This window comes from Centruroides vittatus, unplaced genomic scaffold (genome assembly GCF_030686945.1).
Source record: "Centruroides vittatus isolate TY-2023 unplaced genomic scaffold, ASM3068694v2 contig_357, whole genome shotgun sequence".
NCBI classification, from domain to species: domain Eukaryota; kingdom Metazoa; phylum Arthropoda; class Arachnida; order Scorpiones; family Buthidae; genus Centruroides; species Centruroides vittatus.
The window spans coordinates 901592-921867 of record NW_027122180.1 but is presented as its reverse complement, the minus strand read 5'-3'; the positions used below and the strand labels follow the sequence as shown (position 1 = coordinate 921867).

At 27.3% G+C, this 20276-nt stretch overlaps 1 protein-coding gene across 1 annotated transcript; it reads right to left on the bottom strand.

Annotated features, from left to right (window-relative positions):
* Positions 1-9714: 9714 nt before the first annotated feature.
* LOC136974829 (uncharacterized) lies at positions 9715-20001 on the bottom strand. The gene is made up of 3 exons (XM_067269787.1): positions 19611-20001; positions 14137-14194; positions 9715-10392 (listed from the first exon to the last, which is right to left on the bottom strand). Exons 1-3 carry the CDS (start codon positions 19959-19961, stop codon positions 9863-9865), a joined length of 939 nt encoding a protein of 312 aa, XP_067125888.1. The 5' UTR covers positions 19962-20001; the 3' UTR covers positions 9715-9862.
* Positions 20002-20276: the final 275 nt, after the last annotated feature.

Sequence of the window (20276 nt, the reverse complement as noted above, 5' to 3'; positions counted from 1 at the left end):
TGAAAAAACAAGTCCCAAATATTTCTTAATCGAAAATTTTTTTCTTTATTTATTAATACATCAGTGATTGAATCAAAACTCTACTTTCTACGAAATACAATTTAAAATGATGCAAAAAATGAGAGAGAAGATAAAAAAATACCGGTATTAGAATGTAGAAATATATTTAAATGTCCTAGGAAAGGTTTCATACTTTGCGGAAGAAATCTTTTTTCCTGTGTGTCTAAAGTACGCGATGGAAATCGCACAAAGTTCTATTTATAAGTATATTTATAACTTCCCTATTGTCGAACTCCGCTTTAAGCAATAGTTTTTCACTGTTCGGTAGGAATTTAAATGAAATGATAAAAAAAGGAATTAATTTAAATAATTCACTATCGTTTCCGGTAGATAGGCTTTAATTATTAATAAATTAAGAAAATTTTCGATCTAACGTAACCCATTTTCTCTTTGGTGCAACGTAATTTTAGAATGTCTTCCGCAATTTACCAAATATAAAGTGTTTGCGAAAAATAAACCGGAAGCAAGATGCGGAAATATTTTATTATCTTATGACATTATACTATGGCATTATTTTTTCTTTCATTCCTGGATGTAATCTTAAAGCATTTGTCCTTTCGTTACGTGATCTATATTTATATTCTTTATGCATATAAATGAAACACCTAAACTAAACTTAAAAATAACACTATAGAATCCGAATATTTTCTGTGTACTTTATTTAGCATATTAAGATAAAATCATAATCTTAATTAAATTTTTGATTCTTGTAATTATATATATCGAGATATTTATAGCTTACATTCTTTTCTCTTTGAAATTATAACAATATATAAATAAATTAAATAATTTACATGATTAAATTTTCATCTTACATTCATTTACATCGTTAGAACTTTCATTATATAGACCTTTTACAATGCCTTTATTACACGAAAATTCCATAAATATGGATTAAAAAAAATAATAATTCACTACTTAGTTTTTAGAATTTATAGGTATTTATCGGATGAAATAAAGAATAAAATCAAACTTTGTTAATTATCAATTCGACTATCATAATTTTTTTTAATGAAATTTTTTATGAATGATTATTTAACCTGGCCAGAGGGAAAGGCGGAGAAATGTTATTCTAGTTAAAAGATGAAACTCTGAAGGGAGAAAAAAATAAAACAAAATAGCAACAATAATATAAGCTTATAGTAGTAAGACATTTCTCAAGTTATAGCTCCAGGCATCTTCTCTCAGAGTTTTGTTAAACCTTTCGTAATCAGTTTCCATTGTTTATTTTTAAATATTATTTTAATCCAATAAAATAAAAATAAATGGCCTTATATGTTTAAATACTACCATTTAAAAATTATATTTAACAATAATTAAAAATAAGATGTACTTGAAATCATTGTAGCTAGTGTTTTGCATCACAATGTTTGATTTAACCATGAATTTATAAGTTTTCTATTCGTAAATATATATAAAAATTTACGAAGTCTTTAAAAATCATTTTATATAATTTCAAAAACATAATTTACGATATATTAAAAATATATGTGATTTTAATGGAATTTTATGAAGAATACTAACATTTACATACGCTAATCCAATTTAAATGTTTATCGTTTGATAAAAGTTAATGTAATTAATCGGACGATAGAATATTAAACTGAGATCATTTATGACTAGCTAAATTCATTTTTTTTCCTTTTAAACTTTAGTTCTCTTTGGCAATTCTTTAATTTTTAACTATTTTATAATTCTCCTCTTACATCAATTCACTGCTATATTCGATTATTAAAGCTATACGAAAATTTCCTAAAATATTGTATGTAAAGATTTGTGGAAATTTGAATATTCTTATTAGAAATCCCCATATTCTTCAACACTATCGAAAGTTAAGTGATAATTTAGGCGAGGTCGCGCGATTAGTACCAACTTACAACTTTTATCTTGATAGTTAACTATTTCAATGGTGTCAAGGTGAGACGGGTCTATGCACTGTGTTATAAGCGTTGTAATCAGTTCAAATGGCTCCAAGACAGGGAGTGTTCACCGCAAACAAAATATTAGCCTCCAGTTAAGTTTAACAAGAGAATGACAAAAACAAATAACAAAGTACGTTATACTTATATTTGAATACATCTACAGAAAGGACTATCGTAAGCAATCATTTGATTAAGGTACGTTAAGAGATATGGGAAATAGTTTTTGTAGCTGCATTAATTCACGTAGATAGTAAATTAATCTAAGTAATTTATCAGAGAAAAAGAAAAGAATATTTAAATAAAGATCAGTAATTAATCAGTAGTGAATTATCGTAAAATGGGACAAGGTGGAAGTTGAAATAATGAATGATAAGGGTAAAACTAGTACAAATAAATCACTAAGAGAGAGTGATTAAGAAATTCGAAATGATTTTTTAAAGATTTATATTGATATAATTATGCTTCAGAACTTTCCTTCTTTACATGCTGATAATTAAATAATTCTAATGGCAGAGAATTTTTCATTTCCTTTTAAAGATACGATAAAAAACTGAATTATCATAAGGTTTTTAAAACCCGATTACAAATAAAAGCGATAAAATATTAAATAATCAATATTTCTACAAGCTTGCTTATAACTTCTGATCACTGCATAATTTCTTTATTTAATATACATTATATTCACATTTCGTTTTGTGTTAGATTTCGACACAATCATTTTTCATTTTCTTTGAAGGTTCTTGACTGACAACTAATTTTGCAAAAACAAATTTACTTCATGAATACAATTCCTTTCGGTAATATTAAAATTGTTATCACAATTATTTGCTATTAAAGAAATGACAAAATTTTGAAGTTTCAGATAAATTAGAAAATTAAATTTGTTTTAAAGAATTTTTTTCAAATTAATTAATTCTAATTTTTTTATTATCCTCCTCATTTTTTCTAAAGTTAAGGAAAATTTCTGTTTTTTTTCAGGATAAATTATGAATTAAAGAATTATATTTTAACTTCTATTTTAATAATGATACAATGTTTTCTATCTTTTATAGTTAATAAAACTTATTACTTATATTCTCATTACAAAACAAGTTTGTCATTATGATTTTGAGGGTATGTCGTTAAATAATTTCCTTTAAATTTAAAAATACCTACGACTTACATTATTTTTAATCAACCAAAAGAATCTTTTCAATTAAGAACAAATTGTGATTTTTTAAGTACGGCTTAAAACTAAATTTTAGCCAAATCACGTAAAAAATTAATTCTAAATATTCATTCATAGAATAAATCAGGTTAATACTCAAATAACACGATGCACGGCGAATAAAAATTGGTCTAAATCTTACATGAAAGACATAACTAGCACACTAACAGAATGATGTTTAATGATGGTTTATGGACAAAATTAATGTTTAAAGAGAAAAAAAATCTAATAATAGAAAACGTTTCCTTTCGTGTTCAAATTAAAAATTAAAGATTTATATGCGAAACTAGATTATAAAGTACAAACCATCACGATATAAATTTTATTAATCGAATTTTTAAGAAAGTGGTAGGCAAGGAACATTTTTAACACTCTTATATAATTATACATCGTAATGCACGAATGCACTTCATAATCGAATTGTTATCATAGATTCCTACCAACACGAAACATAATACTTTATGAAATTTATGATGTATTGGAATTGTACGTGGTTCTTTTGTAAATATCAAGATACTAACTATTACGAAACATTATTTTAAAAAATGGAACACTAAAGAAAAAACTAGATTTTACAAAACTATATTTGTAAAATCAAAAGTAATCGTTATTTTAATTAAAATTGTATATGATTAATAAACCAATCATTAAATTATTAAAGTTAAAAAAAAGAAACTGATATAATGACGATGTTGGCATTTTTAAACCATTATTTCTGTTAAAATTTAAATAAAAAAGTATTATCTGTATTAATATTACATACTTATAGTAATAAAGTAAATAAAAGTAACTCATTTGTTTAAAATAATTAGGTATATGTTAATCAATACGAATAATAAAATTTTTTAATGTTAACCAGAAAAATTATCAAATAAAGATTCAATGTTTTGCTTATATAAAATATATTCAAATTAAATATTGTTACATGGAATTTTACTTAATAGAGCTGTCACATATATTCTATTGTTAAAACTTTTTACTGTATTTTATTTATTTCAAGTATGACATGTTTAAGACTTTGTATTTTAATTTAAAGAGATTGCCCTAATAATTTAATAAAATGATTTTTATAAAAAAAAGTAATATAATAATAATAATAATTAATGTTGAATAGTCAATAAAAATTTTGAATTAATCATTTAAAAAATACAATTATAATATAAATACGGGTATACCACCGATTTTCCGATACCATTAGTTCCAGAGCATTGCCAAATTATCTGTTTTGCGGAAACAACGAAACTAAGGTAATAACAATTCAATAATACACTCTGATCCATTTATTATGCGCATCCCTTGTCTTTAAAGTACCATGAACTGCCGAAAATATATTATGAAAAACCGAACCAACAAAACAAGAAAAGGAAATTAAATATTTGTACCTTGTTTAATCATACATTCTTAGCAATATTCATGAAAAATTCAAGTAATATGATTTACTAATATACTGTTCACAAGTAAATTTTCGCGAGAGTGACATCTGTTTAAAATGTAACTAGCCCGTCGCTAAAAAGCGCGCACCATACATAATGCCATCTACGGTTACCCAATGATCTCGTAATCTTGTCCGGATTAAAAAAAGTCGTGATATTAGTTGCCGGACAATCAAATGTGTACCTATTCATATGTAAATCAGTAAAATGCAAAAAATCCGTGTTTCGTTAAAGTATTAGCGAGGTTGAGGCCGAAGTTTTAAACGCGAAAACGTGTACGTCGGACGTTCAGCGCAGCTTTCCTGTAAGCCTAGAAGTTTGACAACGGCGTTTGGAATGTCGAGCATGAATCCACTGGCTTTCCAAACGCCATTGTCAAACTTCTAGGCTTACAGGAAAGCTGCGCTGAACGTCCGACGTACTGTACACGTTTCGCGTTTAAAACTTCGGCTTCAACCTCGCCATTCTTTTATTCTTGCAAACTTGCAAACCTCGCCATTTTTTATTCTTGCAAACTTTTTATTCTTGTATAATTAAATTTTAAATTTATTATATTTATAAATGAAATTGTAATAATAATAAAAGATTTTTTCTGAGCTTTTAAGTCATTTATTCATTAATATTCGACCTTCATTATTGCAAATAACTTTTAGTATCTACAATAAAGCATTTATTTTGCCTGCATTCTTCCTGTTTTTATTTACATTCATTATTCACTAATGTAATTTTTTTATATGTAATTTAAACAATATTGTATTGTAATATTTGCGTAACAGAATACAAATCAAATACAGTATATAATTTAAAATTTCTGAATAAATAAAATATTCTAAAGATTAAATTAAATTATATTGGTGCTGGTCGTCGGTGGTGTTGGTGAACTTTTGAGTAGAGCCTGGTGTTGTATATTGGTGAGTTGGAAGGCTGTAAATAATTGGAATATGTTTAATTCACGGAAGTGGATATTAGTGAGTAGACCATCCTTAGACTTAATTATATTGTTATTATTCATTTCCGGGATAGAATCGAATCCTGGTCCCTTATTCCGTTCTCTACCATGCAGAGAAGGGGGCGTGGTAGACCACGTAAAGACAATTCCCAAGAAAAGGAAAATGCAAAACAATTAAAATATCTTCGTAGCGAAAATTATTATCAAATAGAAGAAGATATCCGTCAAAACAGCCCCGAGACTATAAGAGTTAAGAAAATAAACGATTATTTCGCAATAGTTAGTGATAAAGAACCATAGGCGCAAGAAGAACCCCAATACACATTGAAATCGATTTATCAACTAATACGGGACAAATTTGCACAACTCCATATTGAAATACAAAAAATTAAAACAGAGGTTGATTTACAGAAAGAAGAAAATAACTATTTTCATGGAAAGTTGACAAAGCTATCTCAACTAGTAGAAGAAATGGAAATAATATCCAAGAACAATCGCCAAATTAAAGGTATGATAGAATTTGAAATAGATAAGTTGATTAATGAGAGAAATAATAGGAATATTAAATTATTAATTTCCCGTTCAATTTACATGATTACGCAAATGAAATTAACCAGTACATTAAAAAAGATTTGGAAATATCTAATAACTGTACAGGAAGTGTTGTTAGACTAACCAATGGCGAGAGTAAGCCTATAGTGAAAATCTCAGTGGACTCCTTATTTCATAGAAACTTGATTTTTAGAGTTTTGGAAAAAGGAAAATAAATTCAGTAAAACAGAAGAAAATAAAATAATATTCACCACAGATCTATGTAAAAGATCAAGAATGAGGAAGAAAAAATTATTACTAATAATCAAAAAGGAAAAACTCAATGGAAATAGAATAATCATAAGAGACGATTACTACATTAAGGATAACCAAAAATATTCATAGATATGAACCTGGATAAAGTGTTTCAATTGAGTGTTGGTTAATAGGATCTGATTATTTTCGAAATAGTGAATAACCTGAATGATAGAAGCAATAGATATATGATTGTTATAATTATGAAAATAGGAATATTAAGAATAGATTTAAATTATTCTCATATTTTATGTCAACTTCTGTTGTATGTATCGTTCGACAGGAAATTTCCAATAAGCATAATTATATTATAGAGTAATCTTCGTGCGAAATAATATAACAATATGGTCTTATATTAATGATGTTGTGTTTGTGTCATTGTTATTATATAGATCTATGGCATAAGACTATATAAAGAGAAGACAATATCTCATAATATTATTTAAAATTTTTCCAATTTCCTGTCATAGACGAATTTATGAGTTGTAAGATTAATACAACCTCCGTACGACGGTCAAGAGCAATGATGATGATTTTATGTATTTTTTTCCATATGGTTATAAATTGTAATTATTAATAATTTCTATCATCTGTGTAAAGGATTGTCATAGCCAAGTACTATGATATGTGAAGTTATATATTTGTCTTTTTGTGAATACCTTCTCGTAACCCCCTTTGTAACAGGTTTACACTTAGTACAATAAACCTTACTTACTTACTTATTTAAAATTAAATTATATTGTTGTTTATTTTTCATTAATTTCAATACTTAATATATTTTATTAAAATTTTTATTAGTAAATTATTTCTTTCTAAATATACTTTTTAGAAAAAGATTAGTAAAATGAGTGGAAATGTATCGAGACAATATTATATAATTAAAGCAGCACTTTTAATAGAATAATTTAATTAAAAACACAATATAATCTTATTGTGTTTTTAATTAAGTAATTATTAGTTAAATATATATTAAGCAGCTTATATTACCATTTTATCAAATCTTTTCTGTTATTTGTTTGTTTTCAAATTATCTATTTCTTATCTTGCAAATCTTATTTATTATAAAATCCCATTATAAAATCTTAATGTCAAATCTTCATTGCTAATTATATTTTAAGATAATTACTTGATCTATAGAATCTTAAATTATACTTATATATGATGATATATATATATATATATATATTATATTAAAAGTGAGTGCACAGTGTCTTCTAAACATAACTTCTAAAGATGCCACATTTTGTAAGATCGTATGTTGTGTTATCAATAAATCAGTAATTTAGTTACATTAAATTTATTCGTGATTATTATGATTATCTTTATTGTTGTGTTTATGAATTATTAAATAGTAATTTGATTTGATTGTAATACTTTCTTCCAATCCTTTCTTCCAATCTTAAGAATAAATACTTTTTTAATTGGTAATATTTTAAAGTATTTTGGTTCGCTGGGTATTTTTTTAAATTTTAAATATAGATACAGACTAGATTTTTATACAAATCTCTTAATTAAAAATGCTGCTATCCATCTGAACACAAACTCGAATCATTAAACAATTAAAATTTCATTATTATTTTTATCTTCTTTATATAATATCTTCTAATCGAATTTTGAGTAAAAAGTTCATATCTCTGCTTACAAAAATGGCATTTATTATATTATAAAGTATAATGATAAAAGTGTTAAATAATGGATAAAAATAACATCCGAAGATCTTGGATAATCTAACAGGAATAAGAGAGGATATCCAAAGAAAATATCGCAAGAGTCGAGACAGGATGCTTGATCTAAGAACATGGCTTAAAAGCATAATGATAATAATAGAACTATTATATAATCATTTTTCGTAATATGGAAATATTTGAAATCATTCTTGTACTTGTAGATTATAAAGCATTACTACCACTTCAACCAAAAATAAATTTTGACTTTTCAAATCTTTTGTGGGATAAGTTTAGCTTGTTGTTTTCATTATGTCTCGCAATGTATTATCCTTGAAATTACCAATTATATAAAGTACTTATTTAAAAATTTATAAAGTAACTCATGACTGTGTGTCTTTATTGTGCTTTGCCAATTATTGTTTTTCGTTCTATTATATTTTATAGGCTAATATCAATTACTACAACTTTTCTACTTGTATGTCTTTATGTTTATTATTTGAGTTTTATATGCATTTTATATCTTTTTTATTCTTTTTACATTTTCCTTTTCTATCCCTTCATCCTGCAGAGAATTCTTTAAATTATTATTTCATGTAAATATGACATTAATTGTAGTGCTTTGAAATCTTAACTATATTTTTAATTGCCAAATAATAAAATTGCCTCAAACTTAAATATTTGGCTATGTTCAGTTGTTTGAAAATGCTAATTGTATCCAAGCAATTCATTTTAAGTTAGTTATTTTTAAAAAAAAAACAACTTAAATAGATCTAGAGTTTAATAAATTTTTGTTTTAAATAGGAAAGTCGAGCACCGGTTGTCTATATGTTCCTCTCAGAGACCACAGATTCCAGCGAGATCTAGTATACATCGGATCCAAGAAGCGCTTACTAAGCAAAAGAATACAGGAACACGGGTATGATATCACCAACCAAAGATATACCACCGTCCTAGCTGCCTATGCCACAGACCCTGAAATACAAGCCGACCTCCATAGAGCCAAATTAATAAAAATGTCAGATCAGGTTCAACACCTTCGCAACCTTGAATCGTTGGAAATATACAAAGCCGGCCTGGCCGGCAACTGTATTAATGCGAAAGATGCCGTCAATATTTCGTATGCATGGAGGTGGTGCTATGAGAAAAAGGATGAACAACAATAGCATGTTGCTAACGTTTCTACACCAGCAAATACATCGTATTATTTATTTGTGGGGATGTAACAATATTTTTATCACTTCAGTAGCATGTACGGTGAAAATTAGTTTCCAAATTTTAAATAATTTGGAATTTAAAATAATTTTAAACACGTTGTTCGAATTCCAGTTTCGAATTTTATACTGGTCGATAGCCTGACGAAGACCAAGTTTTGGTCGAAAACGTTAGTTTTTATCTAAAGCTATTCGTACTTGGATATAAAAAAGGTTTTTAGTGTGTTAAAACAATTTTTTATAACGCTCAAAAGTTTCGTTTAAAAATTCATTAAATTGAATACCTTATTTAAGTATTTTAAATAAAAATGCCTTTGTTATTTTACTATTAAATTACATAACATATTAATTAATAAATAATTTATTTTTAAAATAATTTCTACAATTTTATTTAAATTTCATTTTTTAAATGAAGCTAATATCATAACATTAACAAATTATTTAAAAAGAGTAATTAAAATTTAAATAACATTGAAAAATAATTTATTGAGAAGCGAATAACAAAAATTAAATTAATGTTTCAAGAGTTTCGACAGCATTTTGCAAAGCATACATTTGTTGCTGATATCATTTCTCTTTTCTATATCCATCCCACTGTCGAATGCCACACTTGGCGCAAATAGTTACGCCATCTTTTCTCAAATAACATTCTCCCTCTTCTGTTTTATACAAAGTATTTCGTACGGGATATATATGCACTTCGATTACATATTTTAAATTTTCTTCATTAAATGGAATACCAATGTCTTGTGTTCTGAGCACCGGAATAAAATTTATTTTATAATTAGTATGCGACAATTTAGGCTCTATTTTATTAGTCATTATATTATTTATTCCGCATCTAAATCCATCTCTTTCTTCACGAGTGGCTGAAATTCCTTTGATAGTAAAATTACTATTTAAACCAAAATATACAATACTAGGTTTAGAGGTGTTTAACAAAGAACATAATAATTTTATCATTATAAAATATGATATCTCTCGTATGTTGTTTATTTCGTGTTTTATCTCAAGTATATCATTATCATTTATATGTAATATATCTCCTGATAAATACACTTCTGAAGAAAGATCTTCTAATATTTTGGAATTCATATCTAATAAAATTGACATATATTAATTTTTTAAAATTAAATAAAACAGTTGCAAACTATATTTAAAATAGTGTAATTATTAGTAACGTTATAAAATAATATTTATTAAAATATATATAATATTTTAAATTTGGATTATTGCACGAAAGAGTCATATAACCAGTTTCAATTTTACCGAACAGATCATACCCAATTGTAATCAGCAAACTTAACAGACTGCAAATGATATCCTACCAAATTATACATAATAAAGAATAACATCACAAAAACAGTTACTGAATTGGATAGAGCAAAGTCGACCGACACATTTTATGACGCTAATCTGTATGAAAATAGGGAGGAAAAAGAGTTGATGCATGACGAGTCAAAGAATTTCATTGAAGCCATTTTAAAAATGTTCATTTACAATGGAGTGTAGCATAAACTTCAGATTGTCGTTTTTTATTCCAAAATATAATCCGTTGTAGACATCGTTTCAGATGGTAATTTAATATTTTTTGACCATTTCAAAACGCAACGTAATTTTGGGCTGGATACTTAAGTTTGCAGATACTAGAAATGTAATAGACGTAGCGAAATGAGCTACGCGCAACAAAGAAAATATTCGGATAGTAAGGGAATTTTCTGAATGTGGTTCACGTCGATCATCTTGGCTCTAATCTTTGTATCCTAGATTTTTCGAGACTGATCTCATAAGATATCAAGTTCCACCCTACAAAGGCATGGTTTGTGTTGAAGATGAAGCATGCTTTTTAAACTGAAATTATCGCACATCGTCATCTTGATCTGCGGCATCGAGTTTTGACAATTTTGTGGATTGTTTAAAGTTAAGACAATGCATTGCAATTGAAGAAAGTTACCTTAGAGATGTTATCTATCATAAATAATAAATTGCATGCTTTGTTCATAAAATTTGGTCATTTCATCTCTTTCTTAATGTATAAAAAATAATCGTCTATCAAAAGCGTCAGTCAGCTCTGCACCTCGTATTATTACACACTTCACTACTATAAAAACAACACTAAATAATTACTTATTTTGTAAATTAAGATAAATTACAGCACAAGAAAAAAATATAGAATCATTAAAATAATTATTAAATTTTAATTTAATATAGCATGCAAAATGAATAATGCTAAAATTTTAAAATTATTGAAACTTAATATTAAATGTATAATTTATACTTGAAATTATTTTAAAGAATGCAAATCAAATTATACTCATATAATATACATTTGAATTATTAACAAACCAAACTTATAAATAGATTCTGCAATGACGAATTTCATATATTAGTGATATAACTTTTATTATCTAATACATTTTCCACTATGTAACAAACTAAAAGAACATTAACATGATAAATCAACGTCAAAAAATCTAACGTAGATGTTAGAAAAGTTTATAAAATAATGACTATATATATATAATGTATACACATAAACAAACAATCGCCTTAAATAATTGGGCTATAAATCCGCTATTTATTTAAGGAGATCGTTTAGTTATGTATCTATAAGTTAAACATTGTTAGCACCGTTTAACATATTTTTGAATTTTTTCAAGATAACAACATGATTGGAAATTCTCTTGTTACTTATAATACTCTTTGGATAATAAATAAGAAATTGGAAGATCAAGCTACACAAGTTATTCAGAAATAATAGTAGTAAGAAAAAAGAATATTTCATTTTGTACAGGTTCGTAGAAACCGACGACCTGCAGGAAATTCTAGATGTGATTGGTTGATTATCTGTAGAAGTTAAACGACATTGATCCTAACTTTGAATGGTTCTGTTAAAAAGAGGAATTAATGCAGTGTTGCTGCAGTTTTATTAGCATATCTGAAACACCTGGAACTAGTCCAAAGACAGATGATGATCCAGTCGAGTTTGAGGATTCATGCTCATGACCGTATTCACAACTAAGGATCAAGAGTTAGAGTTAAAAGTTAACCGATAAGCGTTCACGTACTAAAAGTAAAGTGAATGGTAATTGGTTAACCCATACACAATGTTTTTAAACATATATAAATATTCTATACGGTTTTATGAAAGAAGGAAATCAATTTTTATACGTTTTGAACACATCCCATTCAAATATATCACGATTAATAATTCATTTATGTTGATTCAATACTCCACATCTTCAGGAAACTGTCGCTGAGATAAAACGAGAGACTACAGTATGTGGTTATTGTAAGATAACAAATTAACGTATTAAATATCAGGCTGAAAATCAAAGTGAACTGCGTATCTTATGGTAAAGTTGAATGAGAGCTGCGGAAAAAATGGCATTGAGAATAAATGGAGAGAAAACAAAAGTTTGTGTTTGAAAGAGATGAACATACCTCGTATGAGTGAGTGCAAGATATAGCTGAATGGTGTGACAATAAAACAGGTTAGGGAGTTTGTTAACTTGGGGACCATCTTGGGGAGGAATGGCAAGATAGATAGGGAGATTGGAAGACGAATGATTGCTTGTATGAAAGTGGATAGAGCACAGGGTGATTGGTTCGTAAGAATATGTTTCCGAAGAAGGCAGGTATGGCTGTGTACAGGAGTGAAGTCCTCCCAACTCTGTTATATGAAACATAGGTGTGGGGAACGAAGCATAAGAGCAAAGTGATTACAGCTGAGATGAGATATCTGAGGTATATATGTGGTGTGACAAAAAGAGATCTGGTGAATAATGAGGATGTGTTGGTTCACTACGATGTGAAAGAAAATGCGATTCAGCGAGTGCGTCAAGGGTATCTGCTTTGGTTTGGCCACGTGGAGAGAATGTCGAAAGATGTGTGTAAGAAGTTGTATGTGGGAAAATGTAGAGGGAAGGAGAGAGCATAGAAAACTGAGGAAAAGATGGACTCAGCAAGTAAAAGAGTATCTGAAAAAGAAACAGATTCTAAGTGAAAGAAGGCGCCGAGAGTGTGTGAAAATAGTCATGAACGTGGAAGAAGCACAAGAGACATGTATGGATAGACATAAATGGCGCAAGATTGTCAGGTATGGGTATAGAGCATAATTTCAGCAGATCCTAGAGTAAAAGTTTGGATGAGTTCTTGGTGTGCAACGCCCTGCCTAGATGATGCTTTTCAGAAGGCTGAAGCTTGCAGGGTGTTGTGAACAGGAAAGATGATGCACAGGAGACACTTTTTTATTGGCCACCTCTGTAGAGAATGACAGTGTAGTAGCAGTAGTAAATATCAATCCAAACTTTTTAATGCATTTCTACGTTTCACACTTTTTATGATAAATTTCATTTTTACTTTATTTTTTATTTTTTTGTTTTTCTATCAACACATTTCTTCTACATGGTATGGGTGCTGTATAATGTTGATAGATTCAATTTGCATTTGATATAAAGATGTGTTTTAAAAGTTTAATGCAATAAAGTCTTGTGTCACTTAACTTGAACTAGCTGTTAAAAAATCAACCTATTAGGACTAAAGTAATTTTTGAATCTATCAACACATTTCTTCATCTAATACTTTCGTGATATTAGTTTTGCAGCAATATTTTATATGCATAAATCAAACACAATAAAATTAGCCAGCGAATTGAAGACCTAATTTGCGGATCAAATTTCTGTCTAAGTGACATTGAAACCAGCCATATATCCACTTTCTCTCAGCATTCTTGTTAAAAAGTTAAGCCAAATCCTTTATTTAAGACTCACATTTATAAAATTACAATTTTAAAATGTTCTAAATAAATTATAATAGATTATAGAAAATCATATACTTACCTGAAGGGAATTTATTTTGATTTCGTTCATAAAAGATGTTAGCTTCTTGATTCATATTCTACAGATTTAAATAATACATTTTATTATTTTATGTAAAATAAGCCAGTACAGATTTGATTTAATTCTAAGCTTAATTCTAAACTTTGAAAAATTTAGAATTAATCTTTTATTTAATATATAAGAAGCATTTAAAAAGAAAGCCATTCATAAATTACTAATCTTATATCGTTTGTATTTTAATTATTTGCATTAAAAACATAACGAAAACTCACGTAAATAGACAGCAAATAATATTAAAATCATTTCGATTAGTATTGATATAAGAGAATACGAGGATTTAAATTCGCAGAAATTTTTGAAATATGAAACTTTTTATTGCAAATTAGATTTTGAAAACTAAAAATTAAATTTTCATCTGATATTAAGTCTTCATCAAATTTATTAGAGAACAGCCCGATAATTTTCTAACCAATTAATCGTCGTCCTGCTTCATTAGTCAATAAATGAACGCTAGCGACTTGTTTTTTCCTTGTTTTTCTACTTTTAAGTCTAAGAAAAACCAATATTTTTTTATTTTATGATGCAAACAAATTCTAGTCGTGCTTAAACTTGTAGTTTTACTAAAGAATGACTTTTTTGAATCTGTTTTTAAAACTTCTTATGTACTTCTCTGATCGCTTCTCATTCTCTAAGAGAGATTGACATCTCCCTTAGTTGAGCTATGTCAGTCTCTTTCTTCTGAGATCACACGTTAATTTTTCTATTTCTTATTCTACAATGTATGTCATAGTAAGTTTTAAAAAGAATACTAGAAAATCATTCTAATGGCGTTTCCATTCAAGTCATTTTCCTCGAATTAAATTATATTTGATGCGCTAAACATTTAACACAACATATTCTTACTTTTCAATTTGCCATTTAATTTGATGAGCAATTCCGTTTTAGTGAAAAAAATAAATGCTGTTAACATAATAGAAAAATCCAGCAATGAGTTGCGTAAGTTTCCTGGCAAGAGTTGAAATTGTTTATGACATCATTTGTTATAAAATTTTATTTTAAAAACTTTCTATTATTATTAATTGAAATCTCCATTAAGTACGATACCACCGGAGTTATGATACATGACCCCTATATCTCCCCATTTATTTGAGCTTTAACCACCAGAATTTAATAGCGTTTCAATCTTCAAAATACAAACCTACATGCAAAATTTAAGAAATTTTCGACAAAAGACACAGGAGTTATTAAGCATCAAAGTGAGTGAACAAAGTCGTGCTCCCACCCACATATACAAACATCCATACATACAAGAGAAACCCCCAACGTTTCAAGATACTCGAGTCCAAAAATGTAAAAATTTTGGGGAGTCATTTTCGACAGCTCGTCATACTTTCCCTCTTTTACATAACAGCCGAGAAAATAAAACATATAAAGTTTTTATTTTGCATAAATTTAACGTCACATGTTGACACATTGTTATTTCATAGTTAAAGGAGATAAATTTGCCTTGTTTCGCTAAATCTGTTCAAACTTTTTATGACAAATTTTATTTTTATTTTATTTTTTATCTTTTTGTTTTTCTATTATTAATTTGTTTCCATAAATTATAATTTATTGATAATAATAAATAAAAGTATTTAAGCAAACAATAGTCTAAAAAAGGGCCAGCATGAAAACATGATTGCTGTGCTCTAATACCTCTAATACTTCAGATCACTTTCGACCTAAACTGTTTTTTCATAATTTCCCAATAAATTTCAATCAAAAGGAACAGATGCGAAAAGTACTGTACAGTACTACTCATGTTAATGAGCGAATGCACAACAAGGTAAGTGGAACATTTCTTATTTTAAATTTTGTATATAAAATATATGGCCGTTTATAAAAGTCAGTTCAATTTTACAAATGACTGATTAATAGTGAATTCTAGAAATAATATATTTTAGAATTTATGAGATATTTTAGATTTCAAAATCATATTTCTAGAAAATTAAAATATTTTATTCATTTCTTTTTTTTCTATTGTCGTATTGATTGGGATTTCTTTACAAGGTTTATGAAGAAATGTTCTTAGATTTTACTGATTTCTATTATGATCTACTTAAGATAAATATTTATCATAAATAATTATTTATAAATATGAAGAATAAAGATAATAATTTGAGAAAAATGTTTTTCTTTTATCAATATTAATAAATTAACTTTAAACATTATGTAGCTTTAAACATATGACTCATTTAATTATTTTTATGACCAGTCGAGAAAATTTTTTATATTAATATTTTTAACAATAAACGAAAAATATGAACTCATTATTATTGTAAATTTAGCTTCAATAATACTGTACTTTACTAAAACATGAATGCCAAATATATTGATTGATGTGAATCTATAATTTAAGTTATTTTAGCGGTCTATCATATAAATTTGTTCATAGGACCATTGCCATATCTATGAAAATATTAACATTTGAGTAATTATACAATAGTAATATTAAGTTAATCAAGTTTAATTAGTTCTTTTGGACTAGTTAAACTTGATACAAAAGACGTATAATAATATAGAAATGTGAAACCAATCCATGATGATCAAATAGCAATACGATCAGTTTTCAGAATATGCTATTCTTCAATAAGCCGCCAATTACAAGTTTTACGATTAATTTCATTCAATAGATCTAAATAAGTTTACAGGATGTTTCACGACATAGTCAAAACTGTAAGAATAGATTCCTTATTGTAAAACAAGTTATAAAGCTCATATAAGCATATACCCGAATGACAACATTCGCATTTAAACAGGTAGCCTACATATTGTTTACAAACAAAGAGGAATTTACAAGGAACTGGATCATCAACACCAGAAATACACATATTCGGATTCGAGAAAACCGCATGCTATAGTGGTAAACTTTAACAGCGTTTTGAGATTAAGATATTATATCAATATGTTGTTATTGATGGATAATTGGTCAAACCGCACATTCTCCCAATCCGTCAGGAAAACTGTACGAATACTTTGTACATAAAACTCTGTCATCCTTCTTAGCAAAAAACTTTTTGAATACATGATGTCATATGTAATATCAGTTTGATGCAACTCTGTCATATTTCTTTCTCAGTATCAAATAAAAGTCTGCAGTATGATGAGAATGAGAACAACTATTTGTTAATTTATTGTAGAGAGATAAGAGTAACATAAAAAAGCTACTGTAATCCTTTTATTGTAAAAAAATTTGAAGTTTTATTTCTTAAAATTTAGTTAATTGTTTTTCTTTTACTTTTTGTTTTACTTTATTAATTTATTAAAATAAATAGAACAACTTAAATAATAAATATTATATAACTTCTTTGGTTAATAATTTATTATGATAATTAAGTTCACTAAGTATTCTGGGTATTCTAGAATTCGAAGTATTCAAATATTTGAACTCTGCTTAATATTCTAATTCAAGAAAAGAGATATTCGCCCATCTCTAAAAAAGACAAATTACAGAAGTAACTTTATCGATAAAATCTCCTAAAAATGTACGCGCATAAATATCAATTAAAACACTACAATTGGGAAACTAATCTATTTATAAAATTCAAAAAATAGAATTATATAGAGAAAAAAAAAATAATATCGTAATGATTACGATACAGAACGATACAATGCAATAGAGAAAGTAGCATCACTGCAAGTTTTTAACCATCATGTCATAAGCTTAGAATAAAGTTTACGTGAAAAAAGACGAGAACTCATTTCCGTATTCGAAACGCTAGTTTAAAATGCAATTAACGAATGAACATCTTTACTAACATGACGACCATCGACGGTCATTACAATGCCGGCTGGGGACACATCCAGTGCCCACGTCCTCCCAAGGCACTCAACCGGCCATCGCAACCCCGGCAAGGCGTATAAACATCTTTACGTAAAATATAAATGTATAAAATAAACACAAGCATTTTAGAATATTTTTTATACATTTCGTGTGCATCTATTTTTACATAGAGGTTGCAGATACATGGAGATAAAATCTGGGAAAAAATCTAGCAACAAGTTAATTAACTTTTCCGACAACATTCAAAACTGCGTATGTGGCACGATTTGTTATGATAGTTTATTTTAAAAACTTTTTACATTTTTAACTATTATAAAATGGCAAAAGGCTTTATTTTGAAAGTACGGATGGCTTTTATAAAAAATTGTAAATGACCTAATGACAAGTAAAATCGTCATTAAATCCGACACTAGTAGAGATACACGCGATCCCCATTATCTCCTCACCCCTCGATCTTTAATCATAAAAATTTAACAGCATTAATCCCCCCTAATAAACAAGCCTTCTTGTAAAATTTCAGAAATTTTCGACAAAAAGCACACAAGTTATTAAGCTTCAAACAGGGTGAACAAAATCGTGCCTTACACACACAGACACACTAACATCCACACATACAGAAATTACCCCCGAATTTTTTTGGATTTCTTTTAAGGTGTCCTAAGTCCAAAAATGTAAAAATCATGACCGATCGCCATACTTTCCTTTTGTTATATATAACAGAGCTGGGAAAATAAAACTGGGTTCTTCCCGAAAGATATTGGGACGCTTCAATTCCAAGAGAAGCAATAGGTGTGTATTTTACTCTGCCAGTAACAGAAACACATTTAAAATGTCGGAAAAAGAATACTACTTCTGGGAACAGTTTTTAGAATAAATTCTTCCTGCCACTAGATAGTAGTCGGAAAAAATACGGGACAATCCCAGAAAACCGGGACATCGGACAAATCTACATACAATGTATATAAATTTAAAAATAAAATGACAAAATAATTACATACCTTCGTTATTTCGTAAATTCTGTATCAAGTTTAAATAAATATACATAATTCAACGCGTACACCAATTTAATGGATAATACAGAATTTGCAAAATATTGAATAATATTTTATGTTATGAACATACTATAATATTCAAAAAGTATTTATTTAATGAACATAACAAATAATTTAACTTAAAGCTAATCATGAATCTATTATAAACATAAATTACATTGTAAACATGTTGGAAAACATGTAACTAGGATCATATGTGATTACATGCACATACATAAGCGTAAAATCGAATTTAATTGTACTGATTATACTTGTATTTTACCGCACGAATTCTGAAATCATCAATACTTATTAGCAAATAGTCATATGTATTATCCAAATTAATTCAATATAAACGAATGATATTTCCAAAAATAAATTTTTTATGCTTTTTTATATCATAAATAGATTTTATAAACAATATATTTTGTGTAAATCGAACATAAATTGATTTTATTTTATTTTTATGCAAAATCTCAATTATAAAATTAGCGTAGATGTAGTATAGCTATTATGTTGAACATAAATATACCGGTAATAGAAAAATTATATAGTAATTTGAAATTTATTTTATATAAAATCTTGCTGAAGAATGTAAAACTTGCCTGAAAGTTTACGTCCGTTTTATTGCTAATATCAGTCGAATCAATTTCGGACATAAGCGTAGTTATTGATTCCTTACTTGAATTAATGCCCAAATCAAAATTTTCTCTTTTACAAAAATTAGAAAAATTTCTTTCTTCATCTTCCATTCGTACGCTTTCTTCTTCATTAATACGATGATCGAATGTAAAGTGTTGTTTTTCGTTATTAATTTGCGGATAATTTTCAAATTCTTCCTTAAGTAATGGCTTGATTTCATTTCTATCTGATAACGTTTTAAAAGAGAATTTTCTTATTCGATTAAGAAAGTATTGAAGTTTACAAATCATCTTGCCGAATAGAACACAATCCTCAACAAAAAACATCAATTAAGAAGTTTTGAAAATTCGAACATATTAGCCCAAAACTCTCTCAATTCATATAATTCTATTGCGTTTTTTAAAGTTAAATTTATAATTAATTTTAATTTTTGAAAACAATAAATATTATTTTAATTTATAAAACCCTAAGTTTTAATTTTAAAGAAATTCTTTAATATATTATGTATATTATTAGGCTTACCAGATAATCGCTTTAAAAATGAGAACGAAATAAACGAATTTTTATTATGCGATAGTATCTTTGATTATACTGTATAATAAATATCAGTTTATTGCAAATTTATTAAATTTAAATAATAC

Coding starts and splice junctions, on each gene's coding strand:
- LOC136974829 (XM_067269787.1), bottom strand. CDS start 19,961: ATGTTTTTTGTTGAGGATTGTGTTCTATTCGGCAAGATGATTTGTAAA. Junction 14,195..19,610: donor ATATTAGCAATAAAACGGAC/GTAAACTTTCAG, acceptor TTAAATCTGTAG/AATATGAATCAAGAAGCTAA. Junction 10,393..14,136: donor TCAAAATAAATTCCCTTCAG/GTAAGTATATGA, acceptor CAATTTTATTAG/ATATGAATTCCAAAATATTA.